Here is a 25,031-nt window from a genome sequence, read left to right as displayed (position 1 = left end):
ATAGTGTGTTAATAGCTGTTGCATTAATGACCTGCACTGATGTTGCAGAAACCAGTCACAAAATTGTCCATTGTGTGCTGTGAGCATTCACAGGTGTTGCTTCTTCCCCTACAAATTGGGACCTTCAAATAAAAAGAGCGTCACTTCATTAACAGCTACTTGTGCTGCTCTGTAGGCGACCCTGCCAGTCTGCAGTGACAGCAGAGGAGGGTAAAGTTCAGCTCCTCACTGCTGGGCTTTAGCTACATTTAGGGCATCATCTGCCTTCAAAGAAGGGGGTGTGGTTGGTGGGCAATTATTATTGCCCACCACTAATTATTCAGTGATATGATGCTGAAAGATGAAGCTTCATGTTTGAATTTTCTCATTCCGCCTTAAATAGTGCAGCGGTTTTGACGTCCACGGATGACGATGGAACAGGAAATTTAGCTAGCTTAACTATCAGGTCAAAGGTGTTTTGGTAGATTTTAGGAGGCAACTATTTTTAAAACATGATCAATTTTTATTTCAAGGACATTGACATTTAAACATAACAACCGATATGGTTATGGATTAGTTGGCCTGACGGTGCTTACTCTTCCCTTTTAATGTTACTGCACTTAAAGTGGACCTATTTTGCTTCTCCTGCAATTTTACAAAGCCCAACGTAAACGCCAAAGGCAGAATATCTCGCTCTCGCTCGTAGAAACCACTTTTCTGAGCTGTCTGAAAAACTTGCTGGGATTCCACTGTTTTTGGAAGATGGTGCAATCTTGTAACACTGTTTTTATTGCCCACCTACCTGCACTTACCAGCTTTGGAAAAATAGCCACACCAGTGTTTACAGCTGCTCAGGAGAGAATAGTCTGTCTGTAGACTACTGGGCAGGGGCAGAATCTCTCTGACTGTTGAAAAGACAGAACAGAGTGTGTGAGCTGACCCGTCAGAGCACACTGGGCTCATCGGGGGGAAGGGCTTAAAGACACAGGTATTCCAGTGTGAACAGTGGGTGAACAGAGATGTACGGTATGAGAAAAAAGTTTGTAAACCTATTTTAGTAGACCCCAACACTAAAAATGTGAACACTTAAAAATAACCATGATAGGTCCCCTTTAAAAGAACATGCAGATAACAAAAACTAAGAGCAGGGTTGTACACAAACCAAAATGTCAAAAATCTACAAACATTTAACTGTATATGGTGTAAAATTGAGTTCACCTGGCACATGTGAGAGTGCGTTCGTAACTGTACATAAACAAATAGAATGTCTCTGTAAGGCTAATACAGGTCACTTCAGTCCCAGTTGCCACACCATGAATGTGTCAGCATCACCAGATCAGTACAAGGAAAATATCAGGTTTCCGAATTGGTCCAAGTTTCCATATTGGTTAGTCTCTAGTAACTAAGATGTTAAAACGGTAGTCGAATGGAAAAGTAGCAGTATCTGCTAATTTCAGCTAATTCTGTTTCAAATTGGTAAATAGAAAATAAATGACACTGGCTGAAAGGATGATATATTTTGATGTCAGTCAGTCTAAACTGCATGGCTAAATAATGCTGTTCTGCTACCAGGGTTACATTTTGAAAACCTCAAGATCGCATGCAAACAGCATTTTGGGTCACTGAAAACTCTGCTTTTGGAAAATGTTCTCCAGAGTGGAAAACTGTTGTGTAAATTTGGTGAAGGACACATCTTGTGAGGATGTGGGTGAATTATCTACTGTTGTCATGTCGTCATCAGTATACTGATTTTTCTATTTAAAATCTGAACATCGAGCTGGACTTTCTGTACACAACAGGTGTACAGACCTGTTGTCTGTGACCTTTTTTATATTATATATACACACGCTGTATGCTGGCATGTTTTTTCTTTTTCTCTTGCAGCTACTTTCAATTTTAACAAAAAGGTCTTACATAGTGCAACTTCAATTATTTCCCAAATGGATTAGCCAAGTCATATCATGAAATACAGATCGACCTTAATAAACAGCAGTAATATATGGCAAAGGCATATCACAGTCTCAGTATGTAGCACTACACGTGCAAGATTCATGTTCATGTCCATTTAGTGCAGCCCACAGTGAATGGAGTGCTGCGCCATGCATTGACAGCTGAACAGCTTTGCTTGTGTCTCGCAGGCGGAAAGGAAGGAGGCGGAAGGTGGTTTTGGATGATGGGTGGCTGGACTGCCCTGACCTGGGCAAAGGCTGGAAGCAAAAAGTGATCTTCCTCCGCACAGGCCCTGCCGTGGGCAGAAAAATCATGCACTACATGAGGTAGAGGAAAACCTGCTTAATAATTCGAGACGCCTGGACTCCCACGGTCACTGTTTGCTTCACAAATCTTTTTTTCTAATCCTTTTGTAGTCCAAAGGGCTTCCGAGTCAGGAGTAAGAAAGAACTTAACAGACGTGTCAAGGTTGACTTGACTCACTTTGACTTCAATCAAGGCATATTTGTGGATGGTGTTATCACAACAAAGGTAACCGCTGTTCATTTTCAAAACAGCTGTATTTTTTACAAGCATTGCATTGGGCACTTGCTAGTTTATAAGGCACATCTCTCTAGACATTCTACACTACTACGCAAAAATCGGATCACTCTTGGGTTTCTGTTTCTACATAAAATGGCCATGATGTACACTCTCAAAAAAAGATGTTTGTCTTTGGATTAACTATAATGTACAGATACAAAGAAAATGACTCCTAACAGCTGTGCAACACCTGGTAGACAACAAAACTGGCCCCATCAGATAAACAGCACTTAAAGCTTTCATCTTTGAGAGAGAGGAGAAAATCAAGCTGCTTCAGATCTGAAAACATCCACGGGTGTTTCTGTCCATCCTTCCACTGTGAGAAACTACCATTTTGAGATGAAGTGGAACAGGCTGCTCGCAGCTAGACTGTGCAGTGGTCAAATTTACCACAGCTGTGTGACATAGTTATTCAACTTGGTGCAGCATTCCTGTGCAATATATCCAACATCTTGTAGCCATGACAATCCTTGCTCAGGTGAATTTGTGCTGTTTTAATGGTCAAAGGAGGCGCAACTCATGACTAAATACCTAATGAACTGACTACTCTGTGCTTTATGTCTGTTTTTTTTTTTTTTTTAAAAAAGATTTTTGAATTTGTGTTAACCCAGACTGGGCTGATTGGACCTTTTGGCATTTTGGATTCAATCATAGCTCAATTTAAACTTCCTACCATTATCAGAACAAGTTTTCCAGGACTTTTGGAAGAAAAACAGGCACATAACATCACAGATCCACCACCAGACGTCACAGTGGGGATGAGATACTTTTTTGCGCTTGTTTGTTGATCCTTGACAGCAGAGGGCTTTTTTTTTTTGGGGCAACCCTCAGCCTTTGGATATGTAGGTGGCCTCCGATTGTGGTTCTGACTCCCTAACGGTCTGCAATCCCAGCTGTGGTTCTTGGAGATTCTTTGGAAAATCTAACCAATCTAACACGGTGATTTATATATCAAACTAACACAGTGGTTGGTTAGTGTAGTGGGTAACATCTCTGCCTTCTATGCTGTAGACTGGGGTTCAATCCCCCACCTGGGTAAGCACCCTACACTATACCAATAAGAGTCCTTGGGCAAGACTCCTAACACCACCTTCGCCTACTTGTGTAAAATTATCAAATTGTAAGTCGCTCTGGATAAGAGCGTCTGCCAAATTCCATAAATGTAACCAGGAGTCAGTATGGACATATCTTCTCTTCAAAGCCGACTGTTAACATCACTACTTGCTTTAATATTCTTTTATTTATTAGTTATTTCCCTGATGGATGAAATTTGGCATTTTTTTTAAAACAGTTTTTATATTTTCTTGTAGCCATTTTCCGATTTGTGCAGCTCAAAAACCTTTTATAGCACACCACTGCTGCATTCTCTGCTCTTTCTCATGGTGATGGAAAGGGAATTTGGCCTGTGTATCACCTCATTTATGCCCCTGTGAAACAGGCTGATCATTTAAGCGCTCCAAATGGCTCAGGTTAACTTTAAACATTAATTATTGGGAAGATACTTCAGTTAGATTTCACTCATAAGAAGGTAAAGGGGATCCAACTGTTTTGGCGCGCACAGATTTGAGAATATATTTATTTCATGATTTAAATAAAGGCAAGATTTTTGATAATACTTTGAATGAAAGATTAAAAAGATGACCAACAGTGTTTTTATAGCTCATTTTGCTCATGTTTACCAGATGTGCCAATGTTTGTGGAGGGCAATGTATATTAATTATATTCAATGGAAACCCTGCTTTTAAAGAAAAGATGTTTGCATCTATACATCAAAACATGTATTTAGTAACTTCCTGGGCTAATATTACTTATAGTTTCTATGATTTAGAGGAAGGGTTATACAGTGCCCTCCTTTTCTCCTAATGGTTTTGTTTCTCCTTATCTATTTTTGAGCGGGAACATCACTGCGATGCAGTGTGATGCGATGCAGCAAAAAATAGAATAGAGTGTCCATCAAACCATGCAGCATCTCGCCTGATGCTTCTTTTAATAATAACAGGGGCTTTCTAGATTTTCTGCCGTCACTGGCTGTGCTTGCTGTTAGGACAAGGTGTAATGTGACCCTTTCTATAATGTGGAATGTCCTGCTTTGCTTTCTCTAGCGTGGAAGGTCCACACGTTCCAGCCTTTCTTCCTCCAAGGCCAACACTCTGAACCATAACATTATCCACACTCCTGACAAATTGACCAGAACCCCTCAGAAACCCCACCTCACTCCCAACACCCTGGCAGCTAGTGTTGTTACACCTTCACCCTCAAATGAACCATACAACAGCCCACCACAGCTCACCCAAGTTTCCCCAGTAGGGCCCCAGGCCCAGCTACCCAGCCTTTCACCTTCTCTAAGATTGGGTGACCTCTCGCCCCAAATTCTCAGCCATTTTACCACTCCTGAAAAAGGCAAGGCTGCACTGCTTGCCCACTCCTGGCTCAAGACCCCTCTGGCCCCTCTAAGCCCAACTGAGACCCCTGAGAGAGACCTATTCACACATCCCAGTGCACTTACAAGCTCTCCAGGCTTCCAAATGCCACTGGACTCTAGCAGAGTGCTCAATGGAGGGAATCAAGAGAATGGTCTCTCTCTTAGGTGAGTAAAAAGGCACTCTAACCACAACAATCACCTTTGTTCTCGTATTTGCAGTTGGCTAGAAAATGTTCAGGCAAAAAATGACCAGCCAAATGACATGCATCAATATTTCCCCATTGTTCCAATTATTGAGTTCAGAGCAGAGTCATTCAGAGTGCTTTGACGTGAAATGGTGCTTTGTCATCATTATTAAGCAGTGTTGGTACTGAAGCTTAATTTTTACTAGTGCTTTTCTAAACTTTACAACAGTCTAACAAATGCATTTTACCACAAAAGCAGCCTTGGACTTTCATACAGTGGTGGTGACGAGAACTAGAACAAATTGTCTACAACAGTTGAGGAGTTGAAAATGAGGTGGTAAATCTGAAGGAAAAAAAAAAAAAAATATATATATATATATATATATATAATATACGCTCAAAAAAATAAAGGGAACACTTAAACAACACAATATAACTCCAAGTAAATCAAACTTCTGTGAAATCAAACTGTCCACTGAAGCAACACTGATTGACAATCAATTTCACAGCTGTTGTGCAAATGGAATAGACAACAGGTGGAAATTACTGGCAATTAACAAAACAGACTCAATAAAGGAGTGGTTCTGCAGGTGGGGACCACAGACCACTTCTCAGTACCTTTCTGCTTTCTGGCTGATGTTTTGGACACTTCTGAATGTTGGTGGTGCTTTCACACTCGTGGTAACATGAGACGGACTCTACAACCCACACAAGTGGCTCAGGTAGTGCAGCTCATCCAGGATGGCACATCAATGCGAGCTGTGGCAAGAAGGTTTGCTGTGTCTGTCAGCGTAGTGTCCAGAGGCTGGAGGCGCTACCAGGAGACAGGCCAGTACACCAGGAAATGTGGAGGAGGCTGTAGGAGGGCAACAACCCAGCAGCAGGACCGCTACCTCCGCCTTTGTGCAAGGAGGAACAGGAGGAGCACTGCCAGAGCCCTGCAAAATGACCTCCAGCAGGCCACAAATGTGCATGTGTCTGCACAAACGGTTAGAAACCGACTCCATGAGGATGGTATGAGGGCCCGACGTCCACAGATGGGGGTTGTGCTCACAGCCCAACACCGTGCAGGACGCTTGCCATTTGCCAGAGAACACCAGGATTGGCAAATCCGCCACTGGTGCCCTGTTCTCTTCACAGATGAAAGCAGGTTCACACTGAGCACATGTGACAGACGTGACAGAGTCTGGAGACGCTGTGGAGAGCGATCTGCTGCCTGCAACATCCTTCAGCATGACCGGTTTGGCAGTGGGTCAGTAATGGTGTGGGGTGGCATTTCTTTGGAGGGCCGCTCAGCCCTCCATGTGCTCGCCAGAGGTAGCCTGACTGCCATTAAGTACAGAGATCAGATCCTCAGACCCCTTGTGAGACCATATGCTGGTGCGGTTGGCCCTGGGTTCTTCCTAATGCAGGACAATGCTAGACCTCATGTGGCTGGAGTGTGTCAGCAGTTCCTGCAAGATGAAGGCATTGAAGCTATGGACTGGCCCGCCTGTTCCACAGACCTGAATCCGATTGAGCACATCCGGGACATCATGTCTCGCTCCATCCACCAACGTTGCACTACAGACTGTCCAGGAGTTGGCGGATGCTTTAGGGTCTGGGAGGAGATACCTCAGGAGACCATCCGCCACCTCATCAGGAGCATGCCCAGGAGTTGTAGGGAGGTCATACAGGCACGTGGAGGCCACACACAATACTGAGCCTCATTTTGACTTGTTTTAAGGACATCAAAGTTGGATCAGCCTGTCGTGTGTTTTTCCACTTTAATTGCGTGTGACTCCAAATCCAGGCCTCCATTGGTTAATAAATTTGATTTCCATTGATGATTTTTGTGTGATTTTGTTGTCAGCACATTCAACTTTGTACAAAACAAAGTATTCAATGAGAATATTTCATTCATTCAGATCTAGGATGTGTTATTTGAGTGTTCCCTTTATTTTTTTGAGCAGTGTAGTTAGTATGTATGTACAGACCCTACTTTGCCTTAAAATAACACCTGGACCTTGCAGACATGAGTGAATTGGAAACATATGCTTTAGTCCTTAACCTGATCTCAAAGCTATCGAAAAACTACATCTTGGGCATCAGACCCCATATTCATAACCATTTCATTCAGTACATTTCTGTGAGGCATGAAACTCTTAAGGCGTCTGGTTCCTATTTGATGAACTCATATTCTTTCACAGTCCTTCAGTGTTGTATGGCTGTAGCACTGATACCAATGCGGTGCCAGTATTGATGGCATTTAAATACAGTATTGGTTTTGGAAATAGAGATGGCGTAACTGATATGGGCAACATGTCAACAATGTGGGGTTGTTTCACATAAAAATACTCACTGCAAAATCTGTTAAGGCCAGTATTTTGTGGGGTGGCGCTAACAGCAAAGATTCTATTACGTCGAATTTAATTACACAGTTTAGGATAAACCATGCCAACGAGCATCGTGAATTTTCATGCTGAAACCAACTCTGAAAGCATTCAGTTGTGAAGTTTTTTTAACCAGTAAATGCCTTTAACTTAAGCTAAGTATGTTTGATTTAAAATTTTAATTATATAAATATCAGGGTTTATATATACCTATCAAATAGTTAGGTTAGACAGGGTTCAGACACCTGAAGATCAGGAAAAAAGGGCATCCCTGGTTGCAAGAGTTGTTTTAATTTTGTAGTTAAGTGCCCAAAAAGACACATCAGAGACGGCTTTGTGTTCTTTGCAGTTTTCTAATGAAAACAAAAAATCACTAGTCATTTTCTTATAGTGGCTGTGCAAACTGTGGCTGCAAATACCCTGGCATTGGCAGTGGAGAAGAGCTGTGTCCCAAATGCACATGTGTGTAAATATTATACTACACAGAATACTATACAACATTTCTTTAATTATATAAACAAATGTCTTCATGGTTTAAAAATAATGGCCTTTTTCCCTCCTCAGCGAAGAAGAGGCAGCGTTCTCCTCATATTATCTTTAAAAAGGTAAGCATTTACTCATCCTTTCCTTTTTCTCACCTTCTCTTTCTTTATTCTTTGTATATCTAACCTTTTAACATGAAACCCACCAGTATTATTATTTTATAGTATACTGTGCACTAGTGATTCACCAAAATAACATGATTTCAAAATTATCGTAAAACGACGTCTCGGGCATCAGATGACATATTCATAACCATTTCATGCAATACGTTTGTGATGCATTAATCTCTTCAGATGATCTATTATTCCTTCAGTCCTTTATGTTGTATTGGTAAAAAAAATTATACAAAATATTGTATTGGTATAAAAAATTTGATAAGAAATTGGCTGAAACTCTTGGTCACGAAACAACTTGGCCAAAGATCTAAAAAGCTGAAAAGAGATAAAACAGTTTATGTAAAATAAGATGCATTATGTTAAATCTGGGGATTTCGAGACCTCTCTGCTGGAATTGTGTAATTGCATGGAATGTGGAAAAGTGCTTCTCACCCCTTCCCCAAGTGGGTGTTCAAAGAGAACTCTGTCAAAACTGAAGTGAATTATCTACTATTGACATCAGAACTTGTAATGTTGATTTTTGCATTTGAGACCCAAACATTGAGCTGGACATTTTTTAAAAGCTCAGTATTGCTTCATCTTTCAATTTTAACAAAAATATGCAGTATCTCACAAAAGTGAGTACACTCCTCACATTTCTGCAAATATTTTATCTTTTCATGGGACGACACTATAGAAATGAAACTTGGCTATAACTTAAAGTAGTCAGTGTTCAGCTTGTATAGCAGTGCAGATTTACTCTCCTCTGACAAAAACTCAACACAGCCATTAATGTCTAAATAGCTGGCAACACAAGTGAGTCCACCTCACAGTGAACATGTCCAAATTGTGCTCAAAAGTGTCTGTGTGACCACAGACACTGGCATGAAATTCACCAGAGATGCACAGGTTGCTACTGGAATCCTCTTCCAGTCCTCCATGATGACATCACGGAGCTGGTGGATGTTAGACACCTTGCGCTTCTCCTCCTTCCGCTTGAGGATGCCCCACAGGTGCTCAATTGGGTTTAGGACTGGAGACATACTTGGCCAGTCCATCAGCTTTACCTTCAGTAAGGCAATTATCATCTTACAGACGTGTTTGTTACTGTGTTGGAAACTGCCATGTGGCGCAGTTTCTGAAGGCAGGGGATCATGCTCTGCTACAGAATGTCACAGTACATGTTGGAATTCATGTTTCCCTCAATGTACTGCAGCTCCCCAGTGCCGGCAGCACTCATGCAGCTCCAGACCATGATGCTACCACCACCATGCTTGACTGTAGGCAGGAGACAGTTGTCTTGGTACTCATAACTGTTTCCAGGCTTTCTTGTGCATCAGCTTCAGAAGAGGCTTCCATCTGGGATGACGGCCATGCAGACAGAGTTGATGCATAGTGCGGCGTATGGTCTAAGCACTGACGGGCTGACCTCCCACTTCTTCAACCTCTGCAGCAATGCTGGCAGCACTCATGCGTCTATTTTTTTAAGCCAACCTTGCGATATGACGCTGAACACGTGGACTCGACTTCTTTGTTCAACCCTGCTGAGGCCCATTCCAAGTGGAACCTGTCCTGGAAAACGGCTGTATGACCTTGGCCACCGTGCTATAGCTCAGTTTCAGGGTGTTGGCAATCTTCTTATAGCCTAGGCCATCTTTATGGAGAGCAACAATTCTATTTCTCACATCCTCAGAGAGTTCTTTGCCATGAGGTGCCATGTTTATTATCCAGTGGCCAGTATGAGAGAATTGTACCCAAAACACGTAATTTAACAGCCCTGCTCTCCGTTCGCACCTGGAACGAGTCACAACACCAGGGTGTGACAACACCACAATTGGGCACAATTTGGACATGTGTTGGACTTGTGTTGCCAGTTTTTTAGACATTAATGGCTGTGTGTTGAGTTCTATTCAGAGGACAGTAAATCTGTACTGCTATACAATCTTTTCTATGAAAAGATATAAATAATTGCAAGATGTACTCACTTTTGTGAGATACTGTACATAGTGTTGCTTCAAGTAATATTATTGTCAGCAATATTATTATTATTATTATTATTATTATTATTATTATTATTATTATTATTATTATTATTATTATTATTATTATTATTAATGTTATTGTCAAGTATTCGTTATAGAATAGCTGATCATTCATAGCGTAGATTTTCAGTTAGTTTAATCTTTGTTCAATAACTTTCAGTGCCCAAAATATTGTTGCATCTTTAATCTGTACTATTAAGAAGCATCTTTTCCATCTGTGCATGTATGGACCTCGGGAATTTCATACAATTAACCCTTTCTCTGGCATAATTTTTATATTTAAACCTTCCTCTGCTTGTGGACACACTAACATTTTAACTCGTTTGGGCCTTCTTTTCTGGTGCTTCATTTATTCCTGATCATATGAAACCTGAAATCTGCTTTTTAATTGGCTTTGTGTAATTAACCATAAGACTGAAACCTGGGGAAAAATGTTGTTTGTATTTTAATATGCATTTGAGTTTGGATCCTAACTGGGTTAATTTAATATGACTTCTCCCGAGGTGGGGCAAGATAAGTGGGTGGTTGGGAAAACAAAACCTGAAGGCTTCCTGGTAAGTATCTTCTTCCACAGGGGTTTGTGTAATTTCTGCTGATATAATTATACAGACATATAACAAGTCTCTTACCATCGTAGTCTGAAAAGCAGCTTGTGCAGAAAATGTTTGTTTTTCAGAAAAAGAAGATTTCTCCCCTTGGAAAGAAACATTATGCTTCGGTGAGTACAAAAAACCCACGCACAGATTGACAGATTGACAGATTCAAGTAGTTGAAGTAAAATTTATAAAAGTAGATTTATTACACAAAAAAAGTATAAAAAAGCATTTTTTGAAAGTGGTATCTTTTAGAGGAGAATGCAAAACCTTTACTTTTAATGCAAGTTGGGTTTTTTTTCCTTTTTTTCCTAATTCCTAAGCATTTCTATTGGTCCAGTCATCATAATGCTCTAAGTGCCACAACACTAGCACCAATTTACATTTCCTTTCTGTATGATATGGCTTTGTCTCTATTCAGTACTTTTTTTCAATGTAACAATTTATTTTTTGCGCACAGAAAGCTAAAAAGTTGGATAGAGTTGCACTGTTCACTTGTGCTGACCTGATGTTATGTGTTTCACTTGATAAGTTCATTCTGTTATACTGCTACCTAGTGGTATAATAGTGTCTGCACTGGTGTATATAATGTGCTTTGTAAAGAATCTATAAAATTTATCAGGGATCAGAGTGTATAATCAAATAATGGATCTTGACATATCTGGGACATTATGAAGCCTCATATTAGCCTAGAACTAATGCAGTAGCATTAACTAACACACAAGTGACTAGTGACACCCCTACATAAATATTTTTCAGAAACATGTATAATATTAAATAACCAGCAGGGCTTTATAAGATTTAGTGAGAGGGATCTTATTGTGTCTGTGTTATTAACATTGAGTTTGACTTGCAGAGCTTGACGGCCAAACGGCTAGAGAAGGAAAAAATGGAGGAAATCAAGAAGGTAAGCTTTTGGTGTTGGATATTGATTTAGGCCCACAATTTGATATGATATAATTGTCTTAGTATTAAGATATATATATATATATATATATATATATATATATATATATATATATATATATATATATATATATATATATATATATATATATATATATATATATATAAATATAATTTTTTTTTTTTTTTAATATGCATCCGATAGGTCTTCTTCCAAAGAGAGACAGATCTATAGATATATAGATGACTTCATGTGTGCTGCATGACTGGGCATTTTATGTAGTATAAACTGAATGTGTGATTGGTAATTATGTTTTGTGGGAGCAGCAGGACAGTGAGGATGATGACGGTGCTGATGACGATGACCAAGACGTGAGTACGAAGTCACAGTACAGAATTCTTTGCCAATGTTTTGTTCTTTGGTGGTATCTCTGTCACAGTGGCGCTTGGAAGTAAAAAAGGTTTTTAGTAGTTGTAATAGGAAATGCTTTTAGCTTTTTCTCTGTCACACCAACTGCTTTTCCTAAGTCTAAGTACTTGAGTCTACAATAAGCTGCGTTTTACATATTTAAATAAGAAGATTTTTTTTGTGAGCATTTTGGATACTATAACTACTGCCTCAGAGCCTATATTGAGACAGACTGTGTCAATTCCGTTTTGTGAACAGTTTGAGCCGAAGAAACGCAAACGGCGGATGTGTGGTCAGTGTAAGGCCTGCCTCCGTGACCAGGACTGTGGCAAATGTGATTTCTGCATGGACAAGCCCAAATATGGCGGGAAAAACAAGAAAAGGCAAAAATGCCGTTATCGTCAATGCCAGTTTCACTCTCGCCTCAAGGTAAATCATTTTGATTTACCTTTTCATCGCCATCATTTTCTGGCAAGCTGAAGTTCAGGTTTGAGCATGTTCAAAATTTAAATGATTTATTTTCTGCTTGTGGATTTAATAATTGCAGACATTCACTTGCGTTCACTTCACTTGTACATAGATCAGCAGGTAACGTTCTAGGGGGTGGGGGGGGGGGGGTGTTTGAAAAATATTTGTATTTTAACTCTGGAAGTATTACAGCAACTCTCTTATTTCATTAAGATTTGGTTGGAAACAAAAGGCTTAAATTAATCATCCGCCCAATGGAAAATTACCCAATCTGTTTTTTTCCCATAGTCTTTAGCTAGTGTCAAACAAGCTCTCCCATTGGTTAGGACCTCAGGAGCTGGACTGAAGGTCTAATGTATTAGATGAGTGAGGCCAGTTTATTGAGGGGGGGCTTCATAAGTGCTAGAGACATAACTGGCTGAGTACGAGTGCTAGCTTGGACCACCAATTAACTGTGAAACTGCTACAAGGGAAAATGTTAATGTCTGAAAACATGGGATGTCTTTTACAAGCTTTGCATGTCTGCATTTAATCTAGAACAGCCAAAAATGTTCAAGTGAATTGTTAGTAACATGGTGCTAAGGTACCACTAAAGTCTCATAGGTGTGTTAGCAGACATGAGCGTTGTCAGAGGTTTTATTACCCCTAACTTTTAGTGACTTTTAATGCGTTGTGTTGTTTGGATAATACATCACTGTTGTCTGATTAAAACCCCATATCTCCAAAATGGTAACTTTACAGGAGAAGGAAAAAACGCTTTACTTTTAATTTTAAGTCAATGGAACCAGACCTTTTTTCCAAGTAATTTTGGGTCATCTCTCTTGCTCCATTCATCATGAAATTTACACACAATGTAAAGGGTGACAGGTACTTCCAAATTATGTCAAAATCTAAAAAAACGTCAAAAATGAAGGCAAGATGTTTCGTCCCGACAACAGCGATGCAATATATTACACGTTTCAGAATGCCAGCTTATTACACATTTTAAGGAAAAAATATGGAATAGGCTGTGGAGCTCATTCTAACACACTTGATTTATTAAAGATGACTAGATTACACTTGAAGTAAACTCATCTAGTAGAAAGATCTCAGTCAGTCAGGTTTGAACTGTGCAGGTTGGTAGATCTCCAGGAGGAAGTTTATGACCAGAGTTTTAATTCAACACAACTGGGTAGGGGTGCAGGAAAAACTTGATTCTGAGCTGCATCACGATGCGGACGTGAACGATTCTGAATCGATTCATGAATGTCAAAAATTGATTTTCTAAATGTCTAATTTATAATGTAATGTTGACGGAACGTAAAAGGCGTAACTTGGAAGTGGGTAAGTGCAGCGCCCAGACAGTCTGTGGCGGCTCATAACAAAAACACACATGGATGAGTGAGAAATCCAACCGGCTCCCTCTGCATTAAAAACCAGGTTAAATCAGGAGTCTCAAACCAAATGTTAAGAAGAGCCATTTTGTACTTTCAACAGAGTCAAACCACCTTGGGAGACCTTTAATGCCCAGTATGTCTCAATGTGTGCTGATGTCCTAAGCCTAGAAAGGCTAAAAAAAAAAATAAACAAGAGCACAGACTTAATTTGCTCTGCTTGAAGCTTTAGCTCAGCTATAGCTTCTTTCCTCCCATCTCTGCCAGAATTTTCCTCAAAACTAGAACAGTTTCTTGTAAAATGTTTCTCAATGTTCAACTGATTTACGAGGCAATGTTGCTTCTCTTTAGAATTTTCCCGTTCCACCTTAAAGTTTGACTGATGTGCCGAGTGTAACTGCTGCACCATTTAAGGTGGAACGGGAAAATTTGAAAGAGAAACGACTTCATCTTCGCAACTTTTTAGAGAGATGCAGTCTCTCGTTGCAGATTTAACGTACCACAAAACCAACTGCGCTGCTTATAAATGCGAGTAAGTCCATGGAGCTAGTGCTTTCACACTAGGTTGCACACGTTGGAGCCGAGATCTTCACCATATTTCACCATAACTGCATTTTATCGCAGATGAGTGGCAGCAGCGTCTCATGTGCTCCAAAGAGCAGCAGTGAAATGAGTCTTCTAGTTCACTTGCCACGTCACTTCCATTTGGTTTATTAATAAAAGATATTGGAAGTAAATTCATTATGGATCATCACAAATACTTTGCTTTAAAAGTACCAAGTCCTCAGACAGTAAGAAAATAGAAACCCTGTATAGAAAAAAAAATGCATCAAGATGCATCGATAATCGTTTTATAATCGCATCACAACCCTCTGAATTGTAATAGAATCGTGAGGTGCCTAAAGATTCCCACCCATACAGCTGGGGGTGTTTGTCTATGGCGTAAGGCAGGGCTGCACAGTGCATCGTTTGTTAATCGTTACTCCAGAACTGCCCTTGTGAGTCAACCTTGACCCTATAAATATATGTATGTCTTTCATTTACAAATCAGGACATTTTGTTGTAGAACAAAATAAGATTAATCAGAATGTATTTATTACTACTTTGAGTAATCAGTAATGTTATTTTCATTTTCATCATTGTGTTTTAATACACTTACCTGTCCAATAGTAGGAAGACACCCCTCTAATTCAGTTTAGCTCTGTTGTGTGTTCAATTTCACACTCACAGCTTGTTTAATCTCCATAGAAAAGCACTGTTAATAAATTGGGACACTCTGGAGCAGCCACACCTGAGGTCACTATATGTAGTGCCAGGCATCTGCTGGAGGGGTATAAAGCCCCTCAGCATTGATCTGTGAAGTAGTGGAACTACGTTCTCTGGAGTGATGGTACTTTTGGGATGAGTGGGAGTCAGAACAGATCATCCAGCATCAGTAACTTTCCTCAGTAGTGCTTGTGTGGCTGAATGCAATCAAGTCCTTACAACAGTGTTCCAATATCTAGTGTAAAGCCTTCCCAGAAGAGTAGAGGCTGTTACTGCAGCAAAAGGGCACAAACTCCCTGTTAATACCCTTGATATGACGAAATGTTGGATGAGCATGTGTCTACAGTGTATATTGCAAGCACACTGCGATCACAGCATGTATCCGTGTAATTGCTGTAAGTGCAGTCTTGGTGTGTAATGTGTGCTAGTATGTCTTCACTGATGACCCTCACCTTACCTGGTTTATTCTTCTGCAGACTTGGAGAATAATGAAATTCAAAAAGCGTTTCAGCTTGGTTGATGAGGGCGAAGACAAAAAGGCTGATGAAAAAGCTGATGAACTGGAGGTCCGAAAGCACGGCACGCCTCGCAGGAAGCAGAAAATGAAACGCCGCTCATGGGACAACGATTTTACTGACAATGAAGATGATGATGATGATGATGATGATGTTGATGATAATGAGGATGAAGACCAGCGTCCCAGGAGGAAAGGGCGGCGGGGCAAAGGAAAGAAACGGAGGTACAGTCTCAAACGAGAGGAAGATGAGGAAGGTGATGAGATGGGCGGGCCTGAGATTGAGGAGGATGGACTGGACGATCCAGAGGAGGTGATGTCAGAAAGAGAACGAATTTAGAGTATTTCTGTTTTCTGTAGGTTATATTTTCTGCATTACAGACCTTGCTGAAATCTGCTTGACTTATTCGTGCTCTGCTCACAAATACATTCTTTTATAGCAACTGTTGTCAGGTAGGACAAAGTTATTACCAGCGTTTGCAATCTTTGCCATATATAATACACATCAAACCAAAAATGAAAGCAATACTTGTTGCCATGAGCTGCAACAGTTAAGGTAAGCCTCTTTGTGAGGCTGAAATCCTAATATTCCAACCAAAAATTAGTAAGCCATGCAAAACTGTTGACGTTTCAATTAGACTACAGGACAAAATCTTCAGTTTAGGATCATCTATCCTAATAGTTGTGATCTTTAAAACCAGACAATATTTTTTTTACTCAATAAATCAAATTAGATTTTTAAATTGATTTTTGCCAACATTCTGTAAAGCTTTTCCAACCTGGCAACAGTATTTATGAAGTAATGCATTTTTAAGAGGTGTATCAGACAATTACAGCTTTAATGGTTGTGCTCATTATCTCTCCTGTTCTCACAGGCCCAGTTTGTGTTATGTGATGATGGCAATAATGTTTTTTATGAAGAGCTTTACCCAAACAGCTACTCTCCCAGTGCACAGGTAAAACACATGCCCAAAAGCCATTTTTGTTCTAATTATTTTGCAGCCTAAAATGTCAGAACTCGGTCTTGTGCCGGTAGCTTAAGTATGTTTACAAGGACTTACAGCTCAAGTGAAGTTTTAAATGCAAATGACTGTATATCTATCTATAACCATAAGAGTCTGCAACTGTTGTATAACGCACTTTGTGCCACTTCAGCCTGGTATTGTGAACATGGCCTAAATAGAATTTTTGACAATCAGATTTTTTTTTTTTAAATCAGAAGTGAGCACCTTTCATATGTGGTTCTAGATCGTATACATATCCTATTCCACATGAGGTTAATTTGAACTGTCTGATGGAGGTGCCGGTGCAAGTCATTTCAAGACGAGTAATTACATTAATTACAGATTTGAGTCACTTGCATGCATGAATGTAAGCCATCAAGTTAGAAAAATCTGATCTAAGCAAAAATCAGAACTGAGCGGGGAGGCCTGTAATGTGCACATGGTCTTTTATTTATCTGAAAGGTGGTATTACTCATTTTATACATGTTCTTTGTATTAAGCCCATTTACAGCAATATAATACCTGGGGGAAAAAAATTCAGAAGTGGCATCTTAATGTGTTTAGGAATTATTTCCATATAAATTATTTCCATATAAACATTAGAACATATAAGGGAGCATGTGTGATTGTCATAGCTGTGAGGTTTTTCACAATAACACATGACCTTGAGTGTTCTCTAGCTTTCATATCATTTCTTCCACCAAAAGTGTAAAGTTAGTAAAACTGTCACAATATCGGGTTCAGCTCAGCTTTTTCTATATTGGCCAGATTAACCCAAATGCGGTTTTGTTTTAGCCAGTGTGTAGATCAAACCCTTCTTGTTTGCTGAACTGTATGCCTGCCACAGTTATAACATAATAGCAATTATTTGAGATGATTATTTAAACGACTGCAAGCTTTATTCATTATCGTTAGATTTCACAAGCATGATGTGAATTGGATCCGCTGGACTGAGACAAAAACGTCAAGAAAAGGAAGCAGTAAATACACTATATTGCCAGAAGTTTTCACTCACCCATCCCAATCATTGAATTCAGCTGTTTCAATTTCTTCCATGGCCACAGGTGTATAAAACCAAGCTCCTAGGCCTGCAGACTACTTCCACAGACATTAATGAAAGAATGGGTCGCTCTCAGGAGCTCAGTGAATTCCAGCGTGGTACCGTGTTCGGACGCCTCCTGTGCAAGTCCAGTCGTGAAATTTTCTCACTACTAAATATTCCACAGTCGACGGTCAGTGGTATTATAACAGAGTGGAAACGATTGGGAACGACAGCAACTCGGCCACAAAGTGATCAGCGACGTAAAATGACAGAGTGGGGTCAGCGGATGCTGAAGCTCATAGTGCGCAGATGTCACCAACTTTCTGCAGAGTCAGTCACTACAGACCTCCAAACTTCATGTGGCCTTCAGATCAGCTCAAGAACAGCGTAGAGAGCTTCATGGAATGGGTTTCCATGGCCGAACAGCCGCATCCGAGCCTTACATCCCCAAGCACAATGCAAAGCGTCAAGTGCAGTCGTGGACGTGTTCTCTGAAAGTGACGAATCACGCTTCTCCATCTGACAATCCGATGGACGAGTCTGGTATTGATGGTTGCCAGGACAACAGTACTTATCTGACTGCATTGTGCCAAGTGTAAAGTTTGGTGGAGGGGGGATTATGGTGTGGGGTTGATTTTCAGGAGTTGTTAGTTCCAGTGAAAGGAACTCTTAAAGCTTCAGCACCAAGAGAATTTGGACAATTTCATGCTCCCAACTTTGTGGGAACAGTTTGGGGACGGCCCCTTCCTGTTCCAACATGACTGCGCACCAGTGCACAAAGCAGGTCCATAAAGACATGGATGAGCGAGTTTGGTGTGGAAGAACTTGACTGGCCTGCACAGAGTCCTGACCTCAACCCGATAGAACACATTTGGTAGGAATTAGAGCGGAGACTGTGAGCCAGGCCCTCTCGTCCAACATCAGTGTCTGACCTCACAAATGCGCTTCTGGAAGAATGGTCAAAAATTCCCATAAACACCCTCCTAAACCTTGTGGGAAGCCTTCCCAGAAGAGTTGAAGCTGTTACAGCTGCAAAGGGTGGGCGGACATCATATTAAACCCTATGGATTAAGAATGGGATGTCACTGAAGTTCATATGCGTGTGAAGCCAGATGAGAGAATACTATTGGAAATATAGTGTCCACTGAGATGCTTTGTAATCTAGTGCTCTAGCGCATAGTATAGCTTTGCTGAAGTCTACACATGATTCTCTGTAACTCTAGATATTTGGTTGAGTGAACATAGCTGGAAAGCAAGATGGCTAATCAGCCAATTTGACCACTTTAGGCTTGTGCTTTTAAGAGTTGCATGCAATGAAAAAAGAAAATGACAATTTGCAGTTATTTATATGACCATTAATCTTCAGTTAAAATTTCATAATCATAGCAGTCCTGTTAAAATTTGTACAGTAACGTCTCTAGTTTGTCTGTTTTAGTCACAGCAGCCATATAAGTGACCATCTGCTGCTTCTCAGTGGGAGAGCAAAAATTTTTAATCTCAGTTCTGGAAAAACAGTGATGTATTAAAAAAATACAAAAGTAGCTGTTATTTATTTATTTTTTTTTTGTAGTTCACTGTAATTACTGATTTAAAGTCCAACATGGATAATATACCACCCCACACAAGGTAGACAGGATTTTTCTCCAGGTTCAGACACAGATCGTAACATTCTGTACCAGTTAATAAAGAAAACACTTTTGCACGACTTCTCATGGGTAAGAATGTTCTCTAAAACGTAAATGGTAATGTTTACAGACATAAAATGTATTTTGTTTACAGTTCTGTGAAACCCTGAACGTTACTAGAAGTGGAAGGGCAAGCGGTGTGGATTTAAAGAAAAACTGTTTGAGAATGGGATGTGGAATCTCAAAATAAATTATTGATGGAATTACCTTAGTTTCCTTACATTAGATGAGCCAGTGAACTGTTTGGACCTTCTCCAGGGTTATGTGTGGACACGGTGTTGATCGTTTTGATGAGTTAGTACTGCTTTAGCACAGTGATTGTTGATTTTAGTAATGGTACTACTCATACCCTGAGCCAATTAAACAGTCAGGTCTGTTAGCTTATACTGGGATACAGTAAAACAGTACATACTGTGTGTTTTTATTGACAAAACATTGCTCATATTCATCTGGCTTATGTGACACCACTGTATGACTTCCTGGCATCTTCATGTATGTGTATACTGGTGTACACTGTTGGTAGTGGAGATTGTGTGCAAACTGCTGCTGTTGTGTGCTTTAGAATGGCACTGTGGACAGTAGCGGTCAGCCAGGCATGGTGGAGTCCAGCCAGTCTTCTCAGGTGAGCACATTTACCAGACACTCCACACCACCTGTCACTCAATATCTGTTTTGGTATTTTTGGGTGAAGAATGTCTTTAACCTCTTATCTGCCTGTGTGTGTACTTTTTAGGATTGGGTCTGCACTGTGGCGGGCTTTCCTGAGGGTTCCCAGGTGCTGGGGTCTGTAAAGCTGAGCAGCAATGGCACCGTACAGTTCAGCAATGTGCCGGACAAACCTGCCCATCTTCAAGTCTCGAACATCCTTAGCAGTAACGAACAACTGAGTGAGGCTTTGAATAGGAGCTGGCTAGATCTGATCCAGGTGGAGACGACCATGCCACAGGTCATCCCAGCACCACAGTTTGCACCAGAGCCTCCAGATGACCTGCCATCGGTGAGTCTCGGTGTGCTTAGAGTGTCTGCATTAGAACTGATGTGAAGGCTGTATGCTCACAAAGCTTGCAAACATACTCGTGAATAGAGATGTCCTGAGGTTATTTGGTCACGTTACTCCCCTTTTTGAGTTTTGTAATGGTGGGAAAGGAAATAAGCTAGTGCTTGCACAAAGAGTATGGCTAACAAATCTTCCCAAGTAAGAACAACATCTCATTTGTAGCTTACTGCATGAGTACTTGCCACAAATCAATAAAATCACTGTTTATTACTGTTAGACTGTCAGTAGTCTACAAAAGGAACAAATCAATAATAAAATTGAGTCTATTGCCACTTATTGTCCATTTATTGCCCAAAATGGTAAATAGATGAACCCATTATCTACTTTTTTTGCAAAAGAAAAATGGATGCATGGAAATGTGCTGTCTATTTATGATTCAGAAGAATATCACCTGTCTAAAAGCAACCTGCACATTTTTTTTTTCCTCTTTCCCCAAATAAGCCTGTAGTGGGTCCTGGACTGGACCCCTTTGTGCTGCTGAAGACTAGGCACATTCTGTGTGGATCTGGGACATGTAGGGAGGCTGTAGATGATGATAATTTTTGCCATTCTCTTAATTATTATCCCTGTGTAATAATTAAATGGTTAAGATGTGAACAGAGTCATTCAGAGTTTGACTGCATTCTGGAAAAACCTACCCAGTCAGAATTGTTCACAGTGGTGATGATGGGAGGCAGAAGTTTAATGCCTTCAAAAACACCCTTACAGAAAGTTATGAAAATGTTAGAAATATGATGCATCATGCTGCCTGTTTAATGTTAGTTTTGGTGTACAGATTTAATCTGGTCATGGCAGAGAGGTACATGCAGTTTTCAGCATTTGGGGCTTTAAAACACTTAAAATACCTTAAACACTTTTTAATACACTTTTTTTTTACACTTAAAAAACCCTCATAAGTCAGAGCACTGTTTTCAGTATATTAAGGTAGCGTCTTTATGCTAGTTATAGTGAACTATGCTGCCTGACACTGCATAAAACAGAAACAGATGGTTAAAACAGAAGTTAAGACACCACTGGTGTTTACCTTAAAGTTGGGACAGAATTTAGGAAATTGTGTTTAGGATGTTTCTGTAATATGTGGAGTTCTTGAACTCGAGAACTGTTGTTCTGTAATAGCCTCTGTCCTAAATACAGTCCTGACTGAAGTCGTCATGGTGACTAAACAGATTAGATTTCAGACGTAAGAAGTTTCTGTAATATGACCCAGGAATGCTTTGTTTGGGGTCACCACCAGACAATCCAACAAGTTGCAAGAGATTTATTTTTATTTTTTTTTTGAATGACAATATTTGTGACCAACTCTTTGGTTTGTTGCAGATCACGCAGATCTACAGCCTGGCGGACATTAAAGAAAACGGCCCGACCGAGGACCCGGGCCTGCTGGAGCTTCTGAGCTCCCTGCGCCGCACCGTGCTGCCGGCCCACTGGGTAGGTGTGATGGCCAAAGGTCCACTGCTGCAGCTCTTCCAGTGCTCCAAGCTCTCACCCATGGCTGACACTGTACTACAGATCGAGACTGACTTCTACTATCAGATCAACGTCCAGAATCAACCACTGCTGCTCACCCACCCCATCTATGAGCGCCACCCACAGCGCCTCACCTCAGTCAGCCTGGTGGTAGCACTGCTGCTGGACCTGGAGAGGCTGGCTGTGTGTCAGGGCTACCAGAGCTTCGAGGCAGGGTCGCGTCAGGGCCCGCTGCTGTGCGCCCGAGCTGCGCTGTGCCAACTGCTCATCCCGCAGGACGATGAGTGCTGTGAGAGGTGTCTGCTACCTGTTGAGGCCTGAGTGCTGAGCAGGATTGGCGTAAGCTCGGGAACTTGGCAGAGGGTCCACATAGCCAGGACCTGCTCAAAGCAGACTGCTGGTTTATTGTTTTGTAAGTGCAGCAAGACTGCATGATTTGGCACAACTCTTAGCCTCTTACATCTTTTTTTTTTTTTTTTTTAAATTCCAGAGGAGTGTTGAAGTATAAGCTATGCCAAAACTCCAGGTAGCAAAGTTTTGCAGCAGTTCTCTCCAGCAGTGGTGGCTCCAGGGGGATAGATACTACTCATCTCGCTGTAGTCGAGCTTGCAAACCTTTAGAAATATTCCCTAGTGTGACTTATGCTTCTTGGACGTTTGAGAGATTTTTATTTTTTTATTTATAATTTAAAAAACGGAAAAAAAACCCCAAGGTGGAACATGTCTTTCAAGCCGGTCACTTGTTAAGTGTTGCTTTTGTTAGATAAGCCTGGAGCTGCTCCTGTTATAATGGTGCTTTCTTTGCCTGGTTGACCGAACTCTCTCTGTAGCAATGCATGTATTTACAGGTCCTCCAAATCTCCATCAAGGCTAATCCTGAAGCCTTTGAGGGGACCATCGGTAAGTTCTTGTTTCCGTCCAACTGGCTGCTGGTTCTTTTGTTCTCTCTGATTTGCTCTCAGAAATGTGGAGAGAGAAAAGAAAGTTGTTGAAGTTAACTACCTCTGTGGTCTCTCGGACCATCGTTCAGTTTCAGCCGTCACTGGTGTCCCAAATCAATCTGCTTTGCTTTTATCATTGCTGCATATCAGCTCCTATTTAATTGAGATTTCAAAGTAGCAGGTTCTCAATATTTGATTTGGTGCAAGTAAGGCTTTATTAGAATAGTAAGATTATAGATCTATTGTAGAGTTTTTGGGGGTGCTGCTGTCCACAGCTACTACTGTTAAGCCTCAGAATAATGAAAATAAAACATCGAAATAATGCAGAATGTGGAACTTATGTATAATTCAGTTCTAGCAACTCTACAGTTACAATCAAACAATAGCAGTTTAATCTTTCAACCTCAAGTTATATAGTATTGATGCACAGGTTGTTCTTTTGTTTTAATTTGCACATTGCAGTACAGAGCTATTTGATACAGGTGCCATAAATCACAGAACCATAAAATGTGCTGTTTCCCAAATAACCTTATGTAATTATAATAGCCTTAAGTAATTATACAGAATAGCATTTATCAAGTGGGAACGTTGTTACGTTGAATAAAGCTTCTTATTAGCACAGTTTGATTTTTTTTCCTTCATGTATGACACTGATTAAACCAAGTAATTGACTGCTAAGCTGAATCAGGTGCAGTTGAGCAAGAAAATCAACAAACTGTTCGCCACCTCTGGCTTAAATCAACTAGACTTTTTTGTGACATTACTTGGATATAAATGTTGGATGACTACTTTATAATAATAATAATAATAATAATAATAATAATAATAATAATAATTTGTTTTTTATTATTATTAGCAATCAATACAGAAACAAATTTGATCTTCTGTGTTCTATAACAAATGGTTGGGCATTGAAAGAACTTTAAACAGAGGCCTCAGATTTTCTTATTTCTGTTGTTGAAGAGGATTTTTCCAAAGCTTTTTTCAGGATAGTTCTGTCATTGAGATGTAAACAATTGTTCAGAGTGGTTTGAGTTGAAATAGTTAATTGTAGAGAAATTGGATTTCCTTACCGTGATGGTGATATGAAGCAGAAGTCACAATGAGTGCGTTTACATGCACTTAATTATCCAATAACTGCAGAAAATCAGCTTTTGTCAGTAATCTGATTAACGCGTTCACATGCACTTGAGTAAACTGATAATGGAGAAACTCCAGGTCAACATGAGTCAGAGAGTAATCGGATTTCTGTTTTGCAACAAGCCAATAATCTCACAGAAGATGTGACATAAACGTAACGTAAAATTGAACTTAAACACATCGCTCCACTTTACCTAAAAAATGTGAACGCACATCTTCTATAAAAAATAAAGAATACAAGTCCTTAATTTGATCAAGCATGTAATTTGTGTCGTTGCCAGAGGGTTTTGCTGCCACCTTGTGGCGAAGCTGCTTGCTTATTTCTGGTACCGTGGCCTGTTTTCGCACATTTCGCAGACTGAGAAATCTGAAAGAAATCTGAGTAAGAGCTTACATGCACTTGGAAATCTGATTACTGAGCTAAAATCCAGCTCGATTTTTTTTGGATTTCTTAATCTGTTTTCTAGATCAGAGTACGCTGTTTACATGATCACTTGAATGATTGATTATATAACTGCAGAAATCCGATTATGATCATATAAACACACTCAATATCTTCAACACGATGTAGCCATTTTATTCACTATCCAAAACCACTGTTGATGGTAAAGCAGTGGTAAATCTGGAAAAAGTGTTTTCGTTTTGGACTATTCTACCTGCATGTACTGAAAAAATAGGTTTCAGGTCAAAATTGTATCAAAAACTGTTGTAAAAATGTCTTGGATATCAGGCAGTATATTAGATATTATATATTATATAGAGGTGTTAAATGCTTCTGACGTCTGGTTCCCATCACCACCACTGTAAACAATCCTAACTGCTAGTTTCTCTAGAAAGCATCTTATATCAACCCACTCAGAATGGCTTTGGATCTTAACGACTGAATTATGCAGAAATTTTGAAAATCAGACTTTCCCTTTTAAGCCACAATAAGCTCTTATCCTCTGTTATTTCTGTCCAGCAGGGGTGCTATAGCTTTGAGCCAGTGAGTCTCATG

The 25,031-nt window shown here is 40.2% G+C and overlaps 1 protein-coding gene across 3 annotated transcripts in view; it reads left to right on the top strand.

The window, feature by feature from the left end:
* The window catches only part of mbd1a (methyl-CpG binding domain protein 1a), a 29,261-nt gene extending 5,746 nt beyond the window's left edge, over positions 1-23,515 (top strand). For 2 of the 3 annotated variants that reach the window (XM_037535760.1, XM_017719444.2), the window contains exons 3-17: positions 2,118-2,255; positions 2,346-2,460; positions 4,614-5,098; positions 7,882-7,952; positions 8,055-8,095; positions 10,674-10,724; positions 10,847-10,888; positions 11,620-11,670; positions 11,997-12,041; positions 12,337-12,507; positions 15,662-16,012; positions 16,575-16,655; positions 19,993-20,052; positions 20,164-20,427; positions 21,805-23,515. In XM_037535760.1, coding sequence (XP_037391657.1) covers positions 2,118-2,255; positions 2,346-2,460; positions 4,614-5,098; positions 7,882-7,952; positions 8,055-8,095; positions 10,674-10,724; positions 10,847-10,888; positions 11,620-11,670; positions 11,997-12,041; positions 12,337-12,507; positions 15,662-16,012; positions 16,575-16,655; positions 19,993-20,052; positions 20,164-20,427; positions 21,805-22,275 — 2,437 coding nt within the window. In that variant the 3' untranslated portion in view covers positions 22,276-23,515. The remainder of the gene's footprint in view (positions 1-2,117; positions 2,256-2,345; positions 2,461-4,613; positions 5,099-7,881; positions 7,953-8,054; positions 8,096-10,673; positions 10,725-10,846; positions 10,889-11,619; positions 11,671-11,996; positions 12,042-12,336; positions 12,508-15,661; positions 16,013-16,574; positions 16,656-19,992; positions 20,053-20,163; positions 20,428-21,804) is intronic. The other variant, XM_037535761.1, reaches the window with a different exon arrangement.
* Positions 23,516-25,031: the final 1,516 nt, after the last annotated feature.

The sequence above is a fragment of the Pygocentrus nattereri genome, chromosome 28 (genome assembly GCF_015220715.1).
Source record: "Pygocentrus nattereri isolate fPygNat1 chromosome 28, fPygNat1.pri, whole genome shotgun sequence".
NCBI lineage: Eukaryota > Metazoa > Chordata > Actinopteri > Characiformes > Serrasalmidae > Pygocentrus > Pygocentrus nattereri.
Note: the sequence above shows the minus strand (reverse complement) of the source record. Positions and strands in the feature narration are given on the sequence as shown.